Source organism: Melopsittacus undulatus, chromosome 10, assembly GCF_012275295.1.
Source record: "Melopsittacus undulatus isolate bMelUnd1 chromosome 10, bMelUnd1.mat.Z, whole genome shotgun sequence".
Classification (NCBI taxonomy): domain Eukaryota; kingdom Metazoa; phylum Chordata; class Aves; order Psittaciformes; family Psittaculidae; genus Melopsittacus; species Melopsittacus undulatus.
Window position 1 is genome coordinate 33,943,411 of NC_047536.1, and position 20,046 is coordinate 33,963,456.

The 20,046-nt window shown below is 47.1% G+C and overlaps 1 protein-coding gene across 1 annotated transcript in view; it reads right to left on the reverse strand.

Moving 5' to 3' along the window:
• Positions 1-6,296: 6,296 nt before the first annotated feature.
• RTEL1 (regulator of telomere elongation helicase 1) overlaps positions 6,297-20,046 on the reverse strand; it is a 40,146-nt gene continuing 26,396 nt past the window's right edge. The window contains exons 28-36 of the mRNA XM_034066921.1: positions 18,630-18,725; positions 17,067-17,277; positions 16,674-16,811; positions 16,009-16,125; positions 14,078-14,320; positions 12,341-12,508; positions 11,258-11,407; positions 10,668-10,771; positions 6,297-7,080 (exon numbers count right to left, since the gene is read on the reverse strand). Coding sequence (XP_033922812.1) covers positions 7,018-7,080; positions 10,668-10,771; positions 11,258-11,407; positions 12,341-12,508; positions 14,078-14,320; positions 16,009-16,125; positions 16,674-16,811; positions 17,067-17,277; positions 18,630-18,725 — 1,290 coding nt within the window. The 3' untranslated portion in view covers positions 6,297-7,017. The remainder of the gene's footprint in view (positions 7,081-10,667; positions 10,772-11,257; positions 11,408-12,340; positions 12,509-14,077; positions 14,321-16,008; positions 16,126-16,673; positions 16,812-17,066; positions 17,278-18,629; positions 18,726-20,046) is intronic.

Here is a 20,046-nt window from a genome sequence, read left to right on the forward strand (position 1 = left end):
AATCCGGGACCCCACATTTCGGTGGAAGCTGAATTCAGCCTTACAGGCACGTGCTTATCGCAGCAGGAAGGCATTCAGCTATGCATCTGCTCAAGTACATCTGCTGCACGTACCTTGTCTCCTGCCCTGGCTCATCGGATTCCCTCTGAAGACAAGGAAATAATCCAAGGGCTCCTCTGGGAAGTGCTCCATGTGCTGGGAAGGCAGCACTCGAGTCCAGCCTCCGCAGCTCCAATCCCTCTGTACCACAAGGACAAGGGCAAGGAGGAAGAAGCACAGAATTCATCTGCTCTTTAGTGTAACAGCAGGAGAGCTCCTCACTGAGCCTGAAACCAGCCAGGCACCATCTCTGCCCCTCAGGAATGGTGCAAAGAAGGGGAAAGCTGCAGCCAGCTCCAAAGAGCTAAAATAGTTCAGCTTTTTCCTTGGTTTTAACCTTTGCAGTCAGTAGAAGAGAAGGAAAAGCACCTACAGAGAAATCACACCCTGACATAGGGCACCCAGCTGGGGAATGGGATGGGGTTTGTGCTGCACCCCCTTAATGCCATGGTTTGCCACCTTCACCTGTGAAAAGGGCAGGAGAGGGAGATGTGATCATAGACTCACAGTTATTGAATGGCTTGGGATGGAAGGGACCTTAAAGCTCCTCCAGCTCTAAAGGGCAGGGACCCCTTCCACTGGAGCAGCTGCTCCAAGCCCCTGTGTCCAACCTGGCCTTGAGCACTGCCAGGGATGGGGCAGCCACAGCTTCTCTGGGCACCCTGTGCCAGCGCCTCAGCACCCTCCCAGGGAACAGCTTCTGCCTAAGAGCTCAGCTCAGTCTCCTCTCCCCATTCCCCACCTGGAGAACTACAGAAACATTGGGTTTGTGAAAGTCTGGACCCTGCTGTGTGTTGGGAGGCCCAACCCCACAAGTGGCCACCTTTGCATCTGTCAGAGCTGTTACAGATGTGCCCAAGCTGTGGCCTGGACTGCAATCCCATAGAGCAGGATGTGTCTCCTTTCCGAGACCTGAGCTCCTCTCTCATCTCTCAGCATTCAGTGGTCCCAAATACTCTTTTCACACTTGTCCCCTCCAGCTGCAGTCACATCCCTCACATTAATACTACCCCATATACACAGCCCAGGCACAAACACCTTGATTATACCCAGAAGCTCCATTGCAGGTATCCTGAAGAGCAAGATGTGATGTACCTCGAGATGGGCATGGGGAAACAGAGAGCTCCCACCAGCAACCCCAAGGATGCGGCAGCATCTCCCTGTCTGAGGGGCTCTGAATGGGCATTTGGGAATGCTCAAATCCAGATCACACACTCAAAAACAAAATGCAGGGTCTCTGGGAAGGCAAAGGAATAACTCTGAGGAGGTGAGAGGATGAGGAGGGTTACATTACAATGAGTTAACATCTGGGCATGTGAACACCAGAACCAGCCTCTCACCTCCAGCTCTGTCACTGGATCTGCAGCCAGTGAATCCTTTGGCCTTTGTTATTAACCCTGTGAAAGGGCAAACCAAAGTTACAAAGAATGAAAACCAAACCCTGTTTTCTGTTACCCACAAGCAGAAATAAACCCTGATGGTCAGAAGGAATCCAAAGCTTCTTCCCCTACCAAGCCTCAGGTTCCACCCATCACCGCTAAAGAGAAACCTCTATCAGGAGTCAAAGGGGCTGTGCTCAGTTGTGCTCAGGTGAAGGGCTGATTTGCATCTCTCCAGTGGGTTTTAGCTTTCCTAATGGCTTATCCCCATCACTCATAGCTCTCCAGATGTGTAACACTCTTTGACATCATCCCCAAGGTAAGGACCACTGGGGCTTCGCATCGTCCCTATGCATCATCCCAGTAACTAAATGATCCAGTTCATCTCCCTGGGACTGAGCAGGTGCTCTTGAGGGCATCTCTTTAGGGTGAAACTTGCCATTAGCCTGATTCACACCCAAAGCTCTGCACCACAGCCCCCCCTAGGCAGAGACCAATGGTTCAGAGCACCCCAGGGTATCACAGCAGCATATTCCCTTTCCTGGCAGGCAGAGAGCTCATCTCGGTGTTGTTAGCATGGGTTTCGTGTGGTTCTTCTGCCTGTTTGTCAGCCCGGCTGCTGACACATCCGGACTTTTCCAAGCAGCTGCAACAGGAATCAGGTCATCCAGGCCTTTTGCAAATGTGTAAGTGGGCTGCAGTGATGAGCAGTTGCACTGGGATGCTCATAGAAGGGTTACTGAAAGAGCTGATCTGAATGGCTTCATATCTCCTCTGTTGCCCTCAGCATCCTGCTTAGGCCAAAGGCAAACTACCAAAGGACACCTCCCTTTGTGTTCCCCTTATAGAGGAACCCACAAGATCCCCAAACCAAATGCAGGAGGCACATCCTGGGTGGCACCTTCCCATGCAATGGGGCCCTTCTGTAGGATGAGGCACTCCTGTATCATATAGAATCAAATAGACTGGTTTGGGTTGGAAGGGACCTTAAAGCTCACCCAGTTCCAGCCCCTGCCATGGGCAGGGACACCTTCCACTGGAGCAGCTGCTCCAAGCCCCATTCAACCTGGCCTAGCATCCAAAGCAGTATCCTAGTCAGGGTAACCACTGGAATGGATGCAATACACTGGGAAACTTGAAGTAAGCACCAACTTGCCATGAAACCATCACCAAAACCATCGATTTTGTCCCAAGTTTAATAATGACAAAGATTTGTCAGGTTTGTATACTTAGAGACTGACATATCCCATTAATGGGACTAAAGGGCTTCCCCAGGCAGCCTCTGCCTCCCAGAATCTGGCACAACCACCTTTGATTCACCTCCTTCTGTCCTTTTACTTCCCCAACCAACTCCTTACAATGGGTTCAAACCAGAAAGCAACAACTCAACCCATTGCTGACTCCGACCTGCAGAGGTAGCTGAGGAAAGGAGCTCAGCATCCCATCCCCATGGCTCTGACTTCACTGCCCCACTTGGGGCAGAGCTTCACCCTCCCAAGAGCTTCCAAACCACTCCACAAAATGGGGTTTCTCACTAATAGCCATGGAAAAACACTGAAAAGCAGGGAATTGCTCAGGGATCAAAGACAGGGATCGTCCCCTTCCCAATAAAACTATCCCTTTGTTATTCTTGGTCTCTTTCCCAAGTCTACGTGGGGGGAAAACAGTGGGGAAAGCTTTTCAAATGACACACCACTGAAACTGGAAGCAGTGTTCCAGGTAGAGTCATAGCATTGCAAGGCAGAGGCAATAGAGAGAGATTAAGACCTACTCCCTTCCATGACCTGGAACTCATGCGTCACTTGCTTCCCAAAATCAGCAAGGAGTGTCCCTGATTGGTTTCCCTGTTCCCGAGTATTGGGTTCTTTGGAGCAGTTCCTCTGACCACTTGGAGCAACATAGGCTCTAATGAAACCACCCTGGTCCTCATTGCGTTCCTACTGCATCATCTGCCTCTCCCGCTTGTAAACTCAACTGGGTTCAGGAGGAAAGAGGATTGCCATCTGCAACACATCCCGATGACCCATTCCCGGACCCCTTTGCTTCAAGGCTTCCATGGAAGCAGCTTTATTGCCGGGAGGAGGGGAGGAAGCAGCACTCTAAACACATTCAGGAGCATCCCGAGGTCAGGAAAGACGTGGTGATGTTTTCCATTACAAGGATGTCAATGTTTTCTTGGAAGATGGGGAGAGGAAATGTGGTCCATTGGGAGCACAGAGCTCAAATACCAGGCAGAGGATGGAATGCCAGGAATGGGAAGGGTGACCCCAGGCTGGGCAATGCTGCTGCTGGGGGTTGGCCATAAACCAGGGGAGGATGCCTCAGCACAACCACTCTCCTAACAGGCAATGGGGTTGCTGTTTAGTGACACCAAATGACCTGCAAGGGCAGATCTGAAAGGACTTAAGACCTGCCCTCGGGATCAGAATTCCTTTGGGTTTACAGCAAAGCCTGGCTAAGGACAATCCCATATAGCAGCCTGGCTGCTCATCACTGGCCAGGACAATCCCATATAGCAGCCTGGCTGCTCATCACTGCCAGGACAATCCCATATAGCAGCCTGGCTGCTCATCACTGGCCAGGACAATCCCATATAGCAGCCTGACTGCTCATCACTGGCCAGGACAATCCCATATAGCAGCCTGGCTGCTCGTCACTGGCCAGGGTTGCAGCATCTTGCCTTCTGTTTTGAATTGATGGGTACAACTTCCATCAAACCTCACCAGGACAGGTCAGCAATGGCAGAGCTGTTAAACCCTGCTATAAAACTAGAGCTAAGTGATGAGCACATAAGCCAAAAGACAACCCCCTGCAGGCTGGATGCTCTCCCATCCAGACCTGTACACATCTGCATCCACCTGAGAGACACTGGCAGCAGGGATGCAGGCTTTGGAGCTGCTGTGGTGCAGTCCCCACTGCACCAGGGAACAGCACCAACTCCAGACCAATGCCAAATGAATTCCATGGGAGATTCACTGATGGGGATATTGAAGCATTTCAGAGCTTGGGGTCAGTTAGGGAAGGCACAGTCCCAGGTAGGAACAGTCTCCAGAACTAAACCAGCTCCAGTAGCAAAGGAAAAGCACAGGTAGGAAACTATTCCAGCTGAGAAGGATGGAATAACGTTTGTCCCATCAGATCACACGTACCTCTGTAAGCGTTTCAGTTAGTCTGGCTGGATCCAACAGCATCCCTGCAGTCCATGGCAGCTGATTCCAATAGGCAAACCTGAACAACGCCATCGTTCTGCTGCCTTTGGATGTGCTCAGAGCTCACGTCCCGTGCTGGGGTTTCCCTCCAGTGGCACAAGCAGAAGCTGCAGCTCGCCCCAAGGAGAGATCCTCACACAATAGATAAGGCACCGAACTGTCTTTATCACTAACAGCGTTTTACTGCTCCCAACACCCAGCCTTGCCCTTCCATTGACTGCCAGGCTGAGAACTGAACCCCAGCATCCAGCAGATAGGATTTGCTTGGAAGTAGTTGTGAGGCTTCATCCCACACAGAGAATCCAAATCCCTCCAAAGCCACCAACTGCAAACCATCAGCATCAGCCAAAGCTGCTCCCCCTGCGAGCATCCTTTGGTCTATAGGAGCTTCTGTAATGCTCTATTAGCTGCGATGCTGGTTCAAAATGGGAACTAATGATGATGAACACTCAGGACACAACCTGCAGAAATGCAGCCTCAACAGGAACCCCCCTACTGACAAATCAAATCAGGCACCTTTCAGGAGGTGCTTTGGTTGTGGGGAACAAAGTTGCCTTCTGTGATCCTGGCATGACTTCACTCCAAACTGTGGCATCCCCATCATTAACCCCAATGCAGCCTGCACGCTACAACACTCAATGGCCTTTTGAAGAGGTTAATACTATTGCCTGCTTGAGACCATTGACCCCAACCATCTCCAGTTCTACACATCTATACCTACATAGACTGCACTGTAATTTGTCCTAGCTACATTTCAATTCTCTAGTGCTTCCTCTGCATCATTCAATCTTGTCTTCAGGCCCTAAACTACTATGAGTAGTGGATATGTGGATAGAAGGTAAAAGTCACTCGCAGGTTTAAATGTCAGGATATACATTAGTCCCAAATGACCCTAATTCCTGTATAAATAGTCATTATTTCTAATTATTAGCTTATCTAGTACAGAAAACTCCCATTTCACATAAAACCATCACTTTTCCTGTTCTGCAGATAGCAAGGCCAGACCTGGATACACACGTTTATCCAGTACTTCAGTGCTTAAGAGGCACAGTGTCTCTCATTGTTTCATTATTCAATGGATTCCAAACTGGAAAAAGAAACATCTTAATGAGGACTAATATCCAGCAACTATGAGATGTGAAGAGACTCCAGGTTTGAATTCTATAACCAGGGGAAAGAAGAACCTGTTGACATGCAGCTTGTGTGATCAGTTATTAACAGAGTTTTCCCAGCTTCCCATGGCCTGGAATCCCCCCACAGCTGAGCAAACCCACCCCTAGACCTAGGAAAGGACATATTTAAGCTGTGTGAAGTGCCTTGGTCATGACAGAACTCACCCCCAAGTGAGAATCCAAACCCCCCCGGTATAAAACCTTTCCACTTCCTCCCTGAGGGGCCATTGGCTCCAGCCCCAATGGGTTTATACCTAATAAAAAATGACTATTTCTTCTTTAAATAGAACAAAAACCAACAAAAATGGTTTATTTAGAGTTCGATTTACAGCAGCAACTGAACGTTGAGGTCATACAAAAGCTTGGGTTGACCCCTTGTACTCAACAACTCAGAGAGGAGCTATTTAAGGACCTTTCTTGCAACCCATCTAACTTGAAAGTCCTAAACTGGTTTGCTCCTTTCCCTCCTTGGGAATTAAACATCAGCTCACACAACACAATGGAAATACCAGCCCCCAGCAGGAAATAAAGCCTCTTTGGAAGCACGTTTCAGAACTCCCAGCATGGTGGAAGGAGTTTGGGCTTTGGTGAGCACAGCAGAGGCAAGGGGGGTGGTTCTGGTCATTATCCAGCACTGGATTGTGTGTAAAACAATCACCCCTTCGCTATACTCTGCTATGGAGACAGCAGCTGCTGCCAAACACCAAATGGTGAACGTGACTCACTTCTTCCAGGAACACCACTGTGGTGATGGGATGGTTTGGCCTCCCCATGTGCCATCTCTATTCCATCCCAGTGCTGCTGCTCAGGGATTTTCCAGGAGCTGGGATTATCTGCAGGGCCCATGAATAACAGCCACCTCTGGGGCATAAAACTTCAACTTAACATGGCCACAGGAACACTTACAACCTGAAATAAAGAACTGAACCTTCTTCGTTCCAACAGGGAACAACCTTTGGCTTCCATCTCCTGCCAGTGGTTGTGGAGAGACCTTTCAGACTCCATCACCTTTGCAGGAGGAAATGGTACATGTTGGTGCACAGCAAGGATCGAAGAGATTTAAATGAAGCTCCCTCTGGCTTCTGCTCAGCCTGAGTGCACTGATCTCTCCTTGCTGATACCAAGTACTTGCCCATTCAGGGAAATGAGGGCCCAATTTCAGGGAAGGACCAATTTCCTCTTCCTCAGAAAAAAGCAGCACCATGGGCACCTCCTTGCCAGCTAAATAAAGAGAAGAACAAAACACACAGGTAAATAGGTTACACTTCTCCATCACGTTTGCAAGGCTCTGATGTGAAGCAGGAGCCGCACCAGTCACTTTGCAGTCCCCAACATACCCTACCTGCTATTATTGAGTGCAGTGTCAACCCGCAGGTGTTTAATTACTAGGAATGAAAGGAAGAAGGACACCTCCCAGTGAAGTAGCAACACACTTCACAGCGGCTGCCTTCATTAAATAGAGCTATGACATAGCTGGAAGGCTGGAACACTGGAATGAGGAAATACAGAGCCTGCAGGAGCTGCTGTGGAGCATAAATGCTCTTCTTGCTAGGACAATCCCGTAAGATGAATGAGGAGTTCCTTGAACTCCTGCTTCCTCTTGCACAGATGAGAAGGAAACGGCCTCCTGGGTATACCCAACTTGTGATCATGACCAGGAGTGTTGTAAGGGAACCAAGGACATTGATTTCTTCACACCAACCCCACACCTTTCCTCAGTTACCAGCAGAAGACCTGGGGACATGAAGCAACTGTTCCTCCAGTCAGGTTTCAGTTTGCTTCTTCACTCAGCTTCAAGTTTAAAGGCTGCTCTTTGGCCATTTGATCTGCAGGTAAAACTCAACCATTCTTTTTATACCTTGTCCATCACTGGTAAAACCAAAATGCTCTTTTTAAAAGTGAGATGGTGAAAGTGTATTTAAATCTCTGTGAGAAAACTGCCTCTGTAGGCTGAAGCAATGGTTACCCACATCAGGGCACCGTGCAGGCTTCCCAAGGGGAGGGAATTACATCTATGCAACAGAAGATGGGCTCAGGCACTTGTATTTTGACTCTAGAAACTAATGGATGGAGAGGAAAACTCACTTCACCTCCCAGGAGGCAGTGATTTGTCCAAGAGCTCTGAATAGTCTAAATGTAAGATGTGATTGTGAAATCTCACACTATTTACCCATATTAAGATGGTCCAAATGAGAGTAACTCATGTCTCAAAAAAGAGCATGAGTAAATAATGCCCTTCAGCACTGGAAAACAGCAGTAGACCCTGCACAGAAAACTCAAGCCAAAAGCAGCATATGCTGGTACAACCTCTGCAAGGCTTCTCCATAGACACTGAGCCAACAGGCACCAGCACTGATCCCTCTAACGGCCTTCCAGCGGCAGGGAATTCTGTCTGCTCCTCCAAATGCATTCACCACTAAGGTATGTCAATAAAAGAAATAGGCAAAGAACCACAATCTGCAAGGCCCAAGTGGCTGCAGTGTGAGTGACAGCCTGTTAGTCACTTCCTCATAGGCCAACATGCACCAAAGGGCTTTGGAGCTGAAGAAACACAGTGAGTAACATGTTAGCAAACAAGAGATGAGTTTTCCAAGCCAGCCCAAAAGCCTGAGGGTGTCTGATGAGTTCCGAGCTCAGACATAAAGAACAGGGTGGCTCATTTCCTGATAAAGGCACCCCAGTCAACAAACACAGCCCTTGGCCACCACGGAGCTGTACACTCAACCAACACACAGGTAGGGATGGGGATGGAAGTGAAGGGGATGGCTCCTCTGGGAATGGTTTCAGGGAAACAGGGAACAACCTCCTTCCTGTTTGCAATCCTGTGCTGTCAACCAGGCTGTTCTTCCTTCCCATCTGCATGGCAAGCAGAGGAAAGTTGTGCCTCATCATTGGGAGATGTCTCTGCAGCAGTCATCAAGAAATAGCCCAAACTAGAAGACATCTGACCTTCCATTAACTGCATTACACTTAAACCATATCACAAGTACACTAACATTAGTGTATGCAAAGAACCATTCACCACTAGAATGGTCTGTCATAGGTGTAGGTGACAAAGACCACATTGCTTCATGTTCTCCATAACAAAGGCTATAGAACATCATATTGAGCCTTGAGGACTCCTTGGACAGCAGAGCAAGAAGTCTCAGCTGGTGAGAAGATGCTTCTTACATCCCCCATGCCCAACAGGTTGCTGTTCAAAGCATAAGGATAAAACCCCAGTCTTAGAAATAAGGGCTTTGGGATCTGTTGTCTATGAAGGAGGCAAATGGGTGACAGCATTGGTGAGACTCCAAAGGTGCACTTACAAAAGGGCAGGGTATCCACAGGGCATTTAAGAACTGGAAGAGTGTTTTGCTTGTCCATCTTAAGCAGGTGGGGCATTAACTGAACTAGCAAGAAGCAGGTTCAATGTAACAATAGAAAATGACGTGGTTCTTCATAGTGGGGTTGAACTAAATGACCTTTAAAGGTCTCTTCCAATCTAAACTATCCAACGATTCTATAACACTTGACTACGCTGTACAAGTACTTCCTGTAGGGCAGGGATGACACATCCCTTTGTATTCAAAATGCATCAGAGTTGTTGTGCTGCGAATAGCTTCAGGGCTGAGAGTTCACCTGCCAGAACCATGGTTTGTGCTTGCCAATGTTCTCTCATCCCTTCCTAGTGATCCTCTTCTGGCCACTGTCAGAGACAGAAGGCTTGGGCTAGCCCAACCTTTCCTCTGACTCAGTAAGCCTGATATTATGTTGTGATTATTCACCTCAAAATACATCTGTCTTCTCAGTTTATAAGGGTGAATGCAGCTCGCAGGGCTGGGGGTGCTATCACAAAGCACAGCTCTGACTCACCTTGCTAAGGAAAACACAGATACTTTCCTCTGCCATCACCTCGTACAGTGAAACTTCATCCCACGTTGTACTTAGCAAGATTATTCGGGTAAGCGGCAAGTATGGAAGTCATTAACATCTAATGACCCACTGGGAATGACTCATTTCCCCAAATACCATTTTGGATTCAAATCTGAATAGAACAGTTGGAAGGGACCCACATTAATCATCCATTGCAACCGCCGGACCACTTCAAGGCTGAACAAACCTTAAAGCATGTTCCAATGGGCATCAACCACCTCTCCAGAAAGCCTGTTCCAGTGTTCTACCAACCCTCTTGTTATCAGTGGGATCAGTTACATCCTCTTGCCTAAATCCACCCATTTACTCAGCCAGGGAAACCAAAGGAGAGCATAACACAGGAGATGCTTGAGCATGAATTTAGAATGTACATTCATAGAATCATTTGGGTTGGAAAACACTCTTAAGATCATAGAGTCCAATGGTTAATCCAGCACTGCTAAACCATGCCCCTAAGGATGGTGACTCTACCACTTCCCTGGGCAGCCTGTACCTGATTTGCCTCATTTCATGGCAGTGTTTTACAGTAGGTTTTTAGGTGGGAAAGATCATGAAACTAAGCAAGAAAAACCCCAAACCCTAAAACCAAGGCTCAGATGCAGGAAAACCACCCAGGTTGACTCCACAGCTTGTTGCCTGCATAGCTCTAGGCAGGAAAACAAGTGGAGGCAGCTCAGAATGAAACCCTAACCCAGAGCTTAAGGCAGAGCTCTGCCTCCAATCACACTGCAGAACACATGGAAAATCATGAAACAAGTGGGAAAACTCCCATTGGGATTCGGATGTTACCCCCATAAGGAGGAATTCCGTTCCCAGGGCTGTCCATGTGGCTCTGGAAAGCACAAACTTCACCTGTGGTTTCAGGACTGAATGAAGCCAATAAAGGAGATCACCTGGAAGAAACGATCCCAGCAGTTTTCGCAGCAGTTGAAGGAACAGGTTGGACATTCCAAAGGTGAATTACTCGTACGTAGGCAGTTGCTGCAGAAGTATCCCTCTAGAACACACAGAGGGTGAGCAGGGAGAAGGGGACAGAGAAAGAAAGGCAGAAAATGACTTAATTCCTCTCATTTCACTGTAAACCCATTCATCCCCATTTCCAGTGTAGCCCAGAAAACAATGACACGAATGACCTCACCAGTGCAGCACCTGCCCTGCTACATTATGCCTTTCACATAACCTCACACAGCCTTTGGTGCTTCAGATCCCCATTTAGAAGCTGAGGTGACATGCTCACCTTACAAGGAAGTTGGAGAAGGATCCCTAAGTTCTCAGGAAACACTGACACCATTGTGATAGGAACAATGATGTGCTCTGAGAGGACATATGCTAGGGCTCTAAAGCACAACTTCTACTTAGCAAACCCATTATCACTGCGCCTGAACAGATACAGGCCCCATTGAATAGAGCATTAGCAGGGTTCTCATCTCTTTATTTCTGCCTGTTAAGGAATTACATCCAAACAAATCTCACCTATACCTACCATCATCTAGCTCCCAGTATTCAGGATCGTAAAACGGGTCTGGATAGTTTGCAGGTGATCTTGTTCCAGAGGCATCTCCTTTGTGCGATTTACGATGTCTTTTCCAGTTATAGGATGAGGAAGTGTTCCTCCAAGTCCCCCCAGAAGTGCCTGGATGTGGGTTTTAAACGAGACAATGAGCATACAAAGCAATGTATGCACAGGACACCAAACAGAGACTCCACAAAGCACAATTAGAGGGAAGTTCTCACTGCACAGAAGAAAATCACCCTTTGAATAACTGTTTTTAATGCTGTACTGCTTGGTAACAGAAGTTTCTGATGCTAACACAGCCTTTATGACTGAGAGGGACCCTTCATAGACTCACAGAATAGTTCAGGCTGGAAAGGACCTTAAGATGATCCAATTCCAACCCCCTACCATGGGCAGGGACACCTCACACTAAACCAGGGCACCCAAGCCTCTGTCCAACCTGGTCTTGAACACTGCCAGGGATGGAGCATTCACACCCTCCCTGGGCAACCCATTCCAGTGCCTCAGCACCCTAACAGTAAAGGATTCCTTCCTTATATCCAATCTAAACTTCCCCTGTTTAGGTTTGAACCTGTTACCCCTTGTCCTGTCACTACAGTCCCTATCGAAGACTCCCTCCCCAGCATCCCTATAGGCCCCCATCAGATACTGGAAGGCTGCTATGAGGTCTCCATGCAACCTTCTCTTCTCCAGGCTGAACAGCCCCAACTTTCTCAGGAAGGAAACACATATGAACAGCTCTGTGGAAATGCTTCCTAGAGAGCATGGATCTCCATCCACACCTGCTCCCAACCCACCTCGGTGTGCAGATTCTGCCTTCACCCATAACACACTTCCCATTTGAAAGAAGCTGTCACTAGACCTGATTTTTCTCCTTTCCTTGCCCTTCCCATCTCACATTGTGTTTAAACACCCAAGAGGTGTACAGTGTAAGGCAATTCAGACACAGCCCATTGCCCTGATCTTCCTCTCCACACCTCATGCAAGGACCTTACCCATCACCATCAAAACCTAGATTCTGTTTATGAATTGACAATGTTCATTCCCAACCTTGGATGTGCTTGTTTCTTCTTGCAGCGAGATAGTTCTCGGTCTGCCATCTGTCCCATGTCCAACGTATCTTCTGGCGCTCCTTTTCGTCATGGCCCACATGAGGCAAGCTCATACATATCTCCGTAAAAGCATCTTTGTGATGAGGACGTACAAGCATATGAGCTCCTGTCCAGGAGAAAACACAGTCAATGCATCAGCCATAGAAGACACCGTGCTTTGGAAGGGAGGAATACTTTGGCAGCAGAACAGCATCAGCCATACTGCTCAGCATCCTCAGGCTGGTCCAACATTCCTGGTTTCGTGGCTTTTATAACTATGGGGTTTTCCTTACTAGAACCAATAATCCCAACTTCCCCTGAAGTTTTGCAGTTGTCTACAGCCAAGCACAAACACCTGACCCAGCCCTTCACCTGAAAACTGGCCTCGTGAAATCAGGTGTACACACAACACCCGAAAAGCCTTTCTCAGAAAGGTGGTTTCTTACTGTTGACAACAGTGAGATTCACAACACAGAATACAGAAACTCTAAAAAGCCCCGACTGTGACTTGCTGCCAAGCACAGGCAATGTCTGCCACAGTCTTCAGAGGTCAAGGAATTTGCCTGGTAAAGACATCAATTCCCTGCAGGAATGCTCCAGGGGGAGATTGTGACTCACGGTGCCACCCAGTTCATTCCCCTCCCACTCTTTGCTGTGGCAGGACTAATCCAAGTAGTTAATGCAGCAGAAAACCTCTTTCCTAAACCCATGGAGACTCTGACATCTATTCGAGGGCAGTGGAAAACTTATTGGTTATTCCCTGAAGACACAGAATGAAACAGCATCAGTAGTTCCCAGCATATGGCTTGTAGCATCTCCTGCAGAGGAGTTCACACCAGAGACACGGGAGCAGGTAGAACTGGGGTGTTACATAGCACAAGACATGTTCATTATGGCCATCAAGGCCAGCACACAGAGGCCACCAAGGCCAGCACACAGAGGCCACCAAGGCCAGCACACAGAGGCCACCAAGGCCAGCACACGACCCTTCTTCAACAATAAAGCCCAGTATTAACTTCTGAACACTTCCAGCTTCCTAAATGCTTTCATCATTAAACCCATGAAAGGAAAAAACCCAACCCAAACCACTTCTGAGAAAGTAAGTATCAGTCTTAAAGATTACTATGATCAATAAAGGTCCTAAATTATGACACAGTTCCGTAACTACTCCCAGATAAAGCTCTTTAGAAGAATAGTGAATTGAAAGAGTGATTGCTTATTCCAAAACTGGGAAGTGATCCAAGACCTTAGCACCAGTAGAGCAATCAATGGTCATGACAATACAACTGAGTCAGTTCAATAGCCAGTACCGTCGAAACAGCAACCACTTGTAGTAACTAAGGAGAACAAAAGGTAATGAAATCATCTGACTGAAGTTAGCTTAAGCAAGGGTTGGGATGGGAATTACTGAGGTCTTATCTCAGGTTTTTAATGGCCAATTTCTAAGTGAACAAACAGAGATTAAGATTTCATAACCTTGCCATTTCTTTCTCTTTGAACATCAGATCTTTTCCAACCTAGCTCATTCTATGACCTTTCCTGCTGCTCCATTTACCTGCTGTGCTGAAGGGAAGCTTTACCTAAGAGTAGAGACCTTGCAAACTAATGACCAGCAAAAGGTCATTGCTGGCACGAGGCCGCAGCACCTCCATCCTATTTCCAACTGAATACAAGTGATGCTTAAAACACCTCTTACTTTGCAGGACACGCATGTATCTTGGCTTTTCAACGGCGAGGACTGTTAACACCCATTCCAGAGCCTGGTATTCATCTGTCTGCTTGTAAACTCGCAGAGCATCATACACACGGCGGTAACTGTATTTATCCAGAGCCATCTTCATATCCTTGAGGTAGCGGGTCTCGAGCACCTCCTGCTGATGTGCTGTAGAGGTTGAAGGCTCTTCAGTGCCTCGCCTTGGAGCTTCAGCAGCAGGGTACTCTGAGAGAGAAAGCACACATAAGCAAGGCTTAGGGAGGACCTGAGCCACTCCTTTGTGTCAGCTTCTCATTCAGAAGGGGGTTCCTGGACCACTATGAAGTGGTAACTCCAACACTGCCTGCATAGCCACACACCTCCCTCTGGCACAGAGTCAATGTCTGTGCCTGGGAACTGAGTAATCGAGTTCAGGGATGGATTTTAGCATTGTCTGGAGGGGCTTTTTTCAGCTCTTTAGATGGAGAAATGTGTCAGATGGTCACTGGAGAATGAGGAGGTGACACAAAGAGACTGCACATGGAAGTCAGCAATAAATCAGGGTAAGTAACCTGCTAAGAGCAATTGAAGACTAGATTTGTCACCTCTTATTAACAGGAGACAAGGCAAGTCTGCATCTGCCTGTGTCTGTGCTGTTTCCCAACAGGAAAACAGCCTCAAAACCCCTGAAATTACACACACAAGACAGCACAAGGGCAACGTAGGAGGACAACAGAGGTTAGGGGCAGCTGTGAGCCTTATGCTGAACGCCAAGCAGACTTCTATTCAAAACAGTCTTTGATTTCTGACACATTTTAGAGGGAAAAGCTCTGGTTTGCATAGTACAGGCATGCAAATACAGATGACTTATATGCTAAGAAACCGATTGAAATGAACCAGCCTCATCTTTTGGCATTTAGATCTTTATTCTTCACTAAAGGCACTTTCAGAGAAGTTAAGGCAGTTTTAAGACGGGCTTAGTTCCATTTCCTGAAAGGGGAAAACCCTGGGTGTGAATTTGACCATCAGCATCTCCTCCTGCATATCTAACAGCTGACACCAGCACAGGAGCACACTCCTGTGAGCAACAGAGGGTTGCACACACATTTATTGCTAGTACCTTCTTATTTACTTCGAGGGGAAAGCAGCTTCTGCAAAAACCAATCTCAAAACAAGGTGGCTTTGTTCAAATGTTCTTACCACAGAAAACAGGAAATCAAAGCAAATTAAGCAGCATGGCTTCAGGCACGAAAACCTTTCAAGCCTTCCACTAAACAGCAGCTTTTTAGTTGTTGTCTGTAAAGAAAGGATCAGCCTTTGCCTGTTCTTTGCCTTCTAAAGAGAGGTCTGAGCTGCCCAACTGCCCTACTACTCATTGCCTTAGAAACACAAGAAATTCCCAGCTGTTCTTAGGAAGATGTGTGACCAAATCACAACCGAGCCTTTGACTTCCTACATAAACACAGGACTGGAGGTCAGAGGGATACGTGCAACTGGGAGGATACACTTGCTGGTCTCTGTTTCTACAGAAAACCAGCGCGCCCAATACCAAACCAAAACTGTTTTCATACCTGGACTCACACTGACCTCATCTGAAATTACATTCCTTAAATGGCTCCCTCACAACCCATGGACAAGCAGGAAGCTTGTGCTTAACTCACCCTTCCCTCCCTGACATATGCCAGCTCAGTCCTCAGTGCAAATTCTGCCTTCAGCTGCTTTCTTTCCTATCGACCTGGCTTTAATTTAATGGCTTTTGTGGTTCATTTTGTACAATCCTTGCTGAAAATGCTAAATTACCATCACTTCTACCTACAATAGAGCTCTCTGCCAGGTGAGCACAAAAGACATTGATACCAACCAGGAGGACTTAGTGACAACATCAAACATAACATGTTACCTTGCGACTGTAGCTTTATTTAACATGAAGTTACCTGCACTACACAGCCATGTTAGCAAGCAGAAACCTCCCTGCTTCAGGTCGAGCTCAGTATCTAGCTCAGCACTTGACTCCTCCCAGAAGTCCATTTCCTGCTGACTCTCTTCTTCTTCTGTTAAATCAACCCAGTGCATTAGCAGTGAACATTGGAACAATAACACAGAACAGTGCATTTCAGAGTGCCACATTATACAGAGGACACCTGAAGATGTAGGTGCATTCCTCTGATACAAGAGGCTGAGCTCACACCTCCTTCATCCAGGGCTTTATTGTTCCAGGGTTTCAAAGAAGCCTCACAGGCTCTGTGAGGCCATCATCACCCTCCTGTTCACAGTTCTGGTGGCACTATGTGGGTAGCAAAGATGACGCACACAAAGATCTTACATCCACAGACTAGAATCATTATTAAAATAGATCTTTAATTCCTTTTTGAAATGAAATGGGCATCATACAGTAGAATAGCTATACAGTAACCAATGCTCAGGCTCTCTGTACGCTCAGGGGAAGGCAGGCAAGAGAATCAGAGCAAAGAGCTGAATATTGATGAAACTAAATTGGCTTCCATCCTCACATTGCTACATATTAGGCACATCTTGCTCTTACAGTTGGGTAAAGGCCATCAAATGATGCAGCTGCCTGGTGCTGAAACAGGCTTCTCACCTATGCTCGGGGTTGTGAGGTCTTGCTCTTCCCATGGGAGGCCGTGCTCAGGTTTGTAGCCACAGCCCTCTCCAGTCAGACTGGAACACGCTTCATGAAACTGCTTCTTATGATAAGGTCGAATAAACTGGTAGAAATCTTCCATTGGAGAGAAGGAAGAGATGGGGAAAGAGGAGAAAAATTAGCTCACAACTGGTAGTAAATGTCATAGAAACTTACAATTGAAGGACTTTTAGGTCAGGTAGCATGGAGATAAATGGGGATATAAAGCAATGGATGCTCATGATTATCATCCTGCTTGATCTGTACTTTAAATCTAAACCCCCTCCAAAGTACCCAAGTCTATTTAATAAAGACAAAGGTCACATAAGGACACCGGGGATGCCATCGTACCTCGTAACAAGACATGGTTATTTTTATCATCTATGAAGAGAGCACTCAGTTGACTTAACACAGCAATGAAGTCATCTCTTAGCTTGTAGTCCTGAAGAGCCATAGTGAAGAGCTTGTATCTCTCTTTGCTTAGGATGCTCTTCACTGTTGCTAAGTACAATGCCGCTCGGGCCCTCTTATTCTCTGTTGGGTTGGGTTTGTTTTCAGCTTGCTGTGAAGACAGGAAAACACCTCAGGAAACAGCATGACCTGAGTTACTGCACAGGAATTCAGATGGAAGCAACACACGAACAACTCTGCCAGCACACAGAACAGTGAATACCTTCAACAACCACGTTACCGTGTCCAGCAATTCTGGTAGTCACCCACGTATCCATGTGTTACTGCCCCCCCATGAAACCCACACATCAGTTTCAGTGCCACAGAATAAACACCAATCTAACTGGCCTACCTCCTGCAAATGCCCAACTAACTGACAAACATACATCTCTGAAGCAGGAGACACAAAGACCAGAATACAGTTCCTCTAAGACACTTCTTGATGACACTCTACACATCAGCAAGCCAGACTACTCTCTTGTACTGGGAAGCATCTTCTGCAGTCATAAGCAGCAGGGACTTGAAACAGAACAACCTCTCTTTTATGGAAGTACCTGTGCATTACAATGGGCTCAGACACACATAAAAGCCATGAGATCCTTGGCACCAGTCTTTATGACAAAACCCAGCATCAATGAGGCAATCCCTTGCAGCACATGCATATTGTTGTTTCTCCAGCTGATTATTATGGTTCTAACCCCTTCTAACATTTGCAAGCCTTCATTCCCTCACAGAAAAGGGATGCTATTCACCATCCCTACTGACAGAACTGACTGCTTCAGAGGAATATTCCTAGAGAAGGCAGCCAAGTCTCATTGCACAACTGAGAAGGCTTAATAAGAGAAAATGCATTTAAACCAAAGCTTGAGGGCTAGACTGACTCATCATGACACCAGACAGCAACACTGCAAACAACCTTCTGCAATGAACCTGCTTCCTTCCTTGCACCTTGGGGTTTATCAGCTCCAGGGGCTGGGATGACTTCTATCAGTTTCCCCTGCTTGGGGGTCTGGGAGGCTGCCAGCATCAGGGCAGCACCTTGGACAACTGCTGGCACCACAACCACTACAGGGATGCTCATGAGTGTACCTGCAGCTGGATTCAATGAGCACTGTGGGTCCCTTCCAACTGAACTGTTCTGTTCTATGCTAATCCCAAAAGCCTAAACTCACCCATCACACCCAGTCAATGGGAGGAGATGCTGCTCACAAGGTAGCCAATGCCAGAAGAGAACTGCTTCCACCCACCAGCCCTACCTGGACCAGTGCTTCATTGCTCTGTGATGTCTAGATCTGACAAAGAGCATGACAGGAAGATTTTAGCTGTGCACTGATGAATATTCATGGTTTGGAAGACAGACACAGCTGTTGTGGCAGCAGTCATCTGTCCGCCTGGAGATTTCCAATTCAAATTAAAGCAGACTACAGAACAAAAGGGATGACACAGACACATGGAAACACGTACTTCATTGCTGATGAGCTTGATTCTCTTCCTTCCTCCTTTCTGCTCATCTGCCAGCCTCTTCTCATGCTGAAGGGAAAGTGTTGACAGACGCCGAGCCTGTGAAGATAGAAAGAAGAAAGGTCAAAAGAAAAGCTTTATATTATTATCATAGGATCATAGAATAGTTCAGGTTGAAAAGGACCTTAAGATCATCCAGTTCCAACCCCCTGCCACAGGCAGGGACACCTCACACTAAACCGTATCACCCAAGGCTTCATCCAACCTGGCCTTGAACACGGCCAGGGATGGAGCATTCACAACACCCCTAAGCAACCCATTCCAGTGCCTCAGCACCCTCACAGGAAAGAATTTCTTCCTTTGAATTCTCCATTGAATTCAGCCATTTCCAGTGGGAAAGGTTGTGACACCGTTCCAGAAAGTGAAACAAGTCCACCTTATTGCAACACAGCCTACAAGATGCACGTGTTCCTGGAAGGTGATCACTTACTGGACAAGTGAGAAAGAGAAACCAAAACTGAGCACATTAAAGGCAAAGTTTGTCTTGAAGGTGTAGGATCCAGCATAGCTGGATGTACAGTTACCCATCTCAGGGTAGCCCTGGAGTGTGCACACATCTGTGTGGGACTGATGCCTCACGTGCCCCTTCCTGCAAGTACTCACCTGCTAAAGAAAACCTCTCTCAAGCTTCTCTTGGGGTGCTCAGAAGGGAAACCTGAGCAGCCTTGCAGAAGGTATCAGGGCAGATGAGACAGTAGCAGAAACACTCGTGGCTTGACTAGCTCCTTTAGCACCTCCCATCCCCAGTAACACCACATTGCATCTGTACTGCAGGCACTGGGAATAGTGGTGTATCCCTCTAAGAGATAAGTGAGCAGTCATAAACCAGGAGTGGAATTGCTTCAGAGCCATCTCTCCAATACCAAATCAAGCCAGAATCAACCACATCAAAACCAACTCAACTAACAAAAGAAACTGTGGTATCACCTCATAATGACAGCTGATTTCTACACACCTGTTGAGAAAGCAGGTATGTGAAGTGATTTACCTCTTTGCTCCTGCCTGAGAAAGGGATTTCATAGCAAGTATGTGACTATAAGTGCATTTACAGAAGGGGGTGTTCATTTGTGAGAGGAGCCAGTGAAATGTAACAGAAGCCTCATGTTCCACTCTGACTTCTGTCTATTCAGATCCCAAAGCTTCGAATTAGCTACAACTAAACCAGCAATACTAAAAGTGAGCAGACCCCATAGGAAATACCCTCAGATTTGCCATTTGTACAGCCAGCTGCCGATACCCAAATACAACCTTCAGTGCACTCATAATACTGTAAGGATGTGGAATTCCAGACAAGCCTGGCCATGATTTAAGTGCACATATATTTAAGCATCATGTAACAGAAGGAAGATTTGGAATAGAA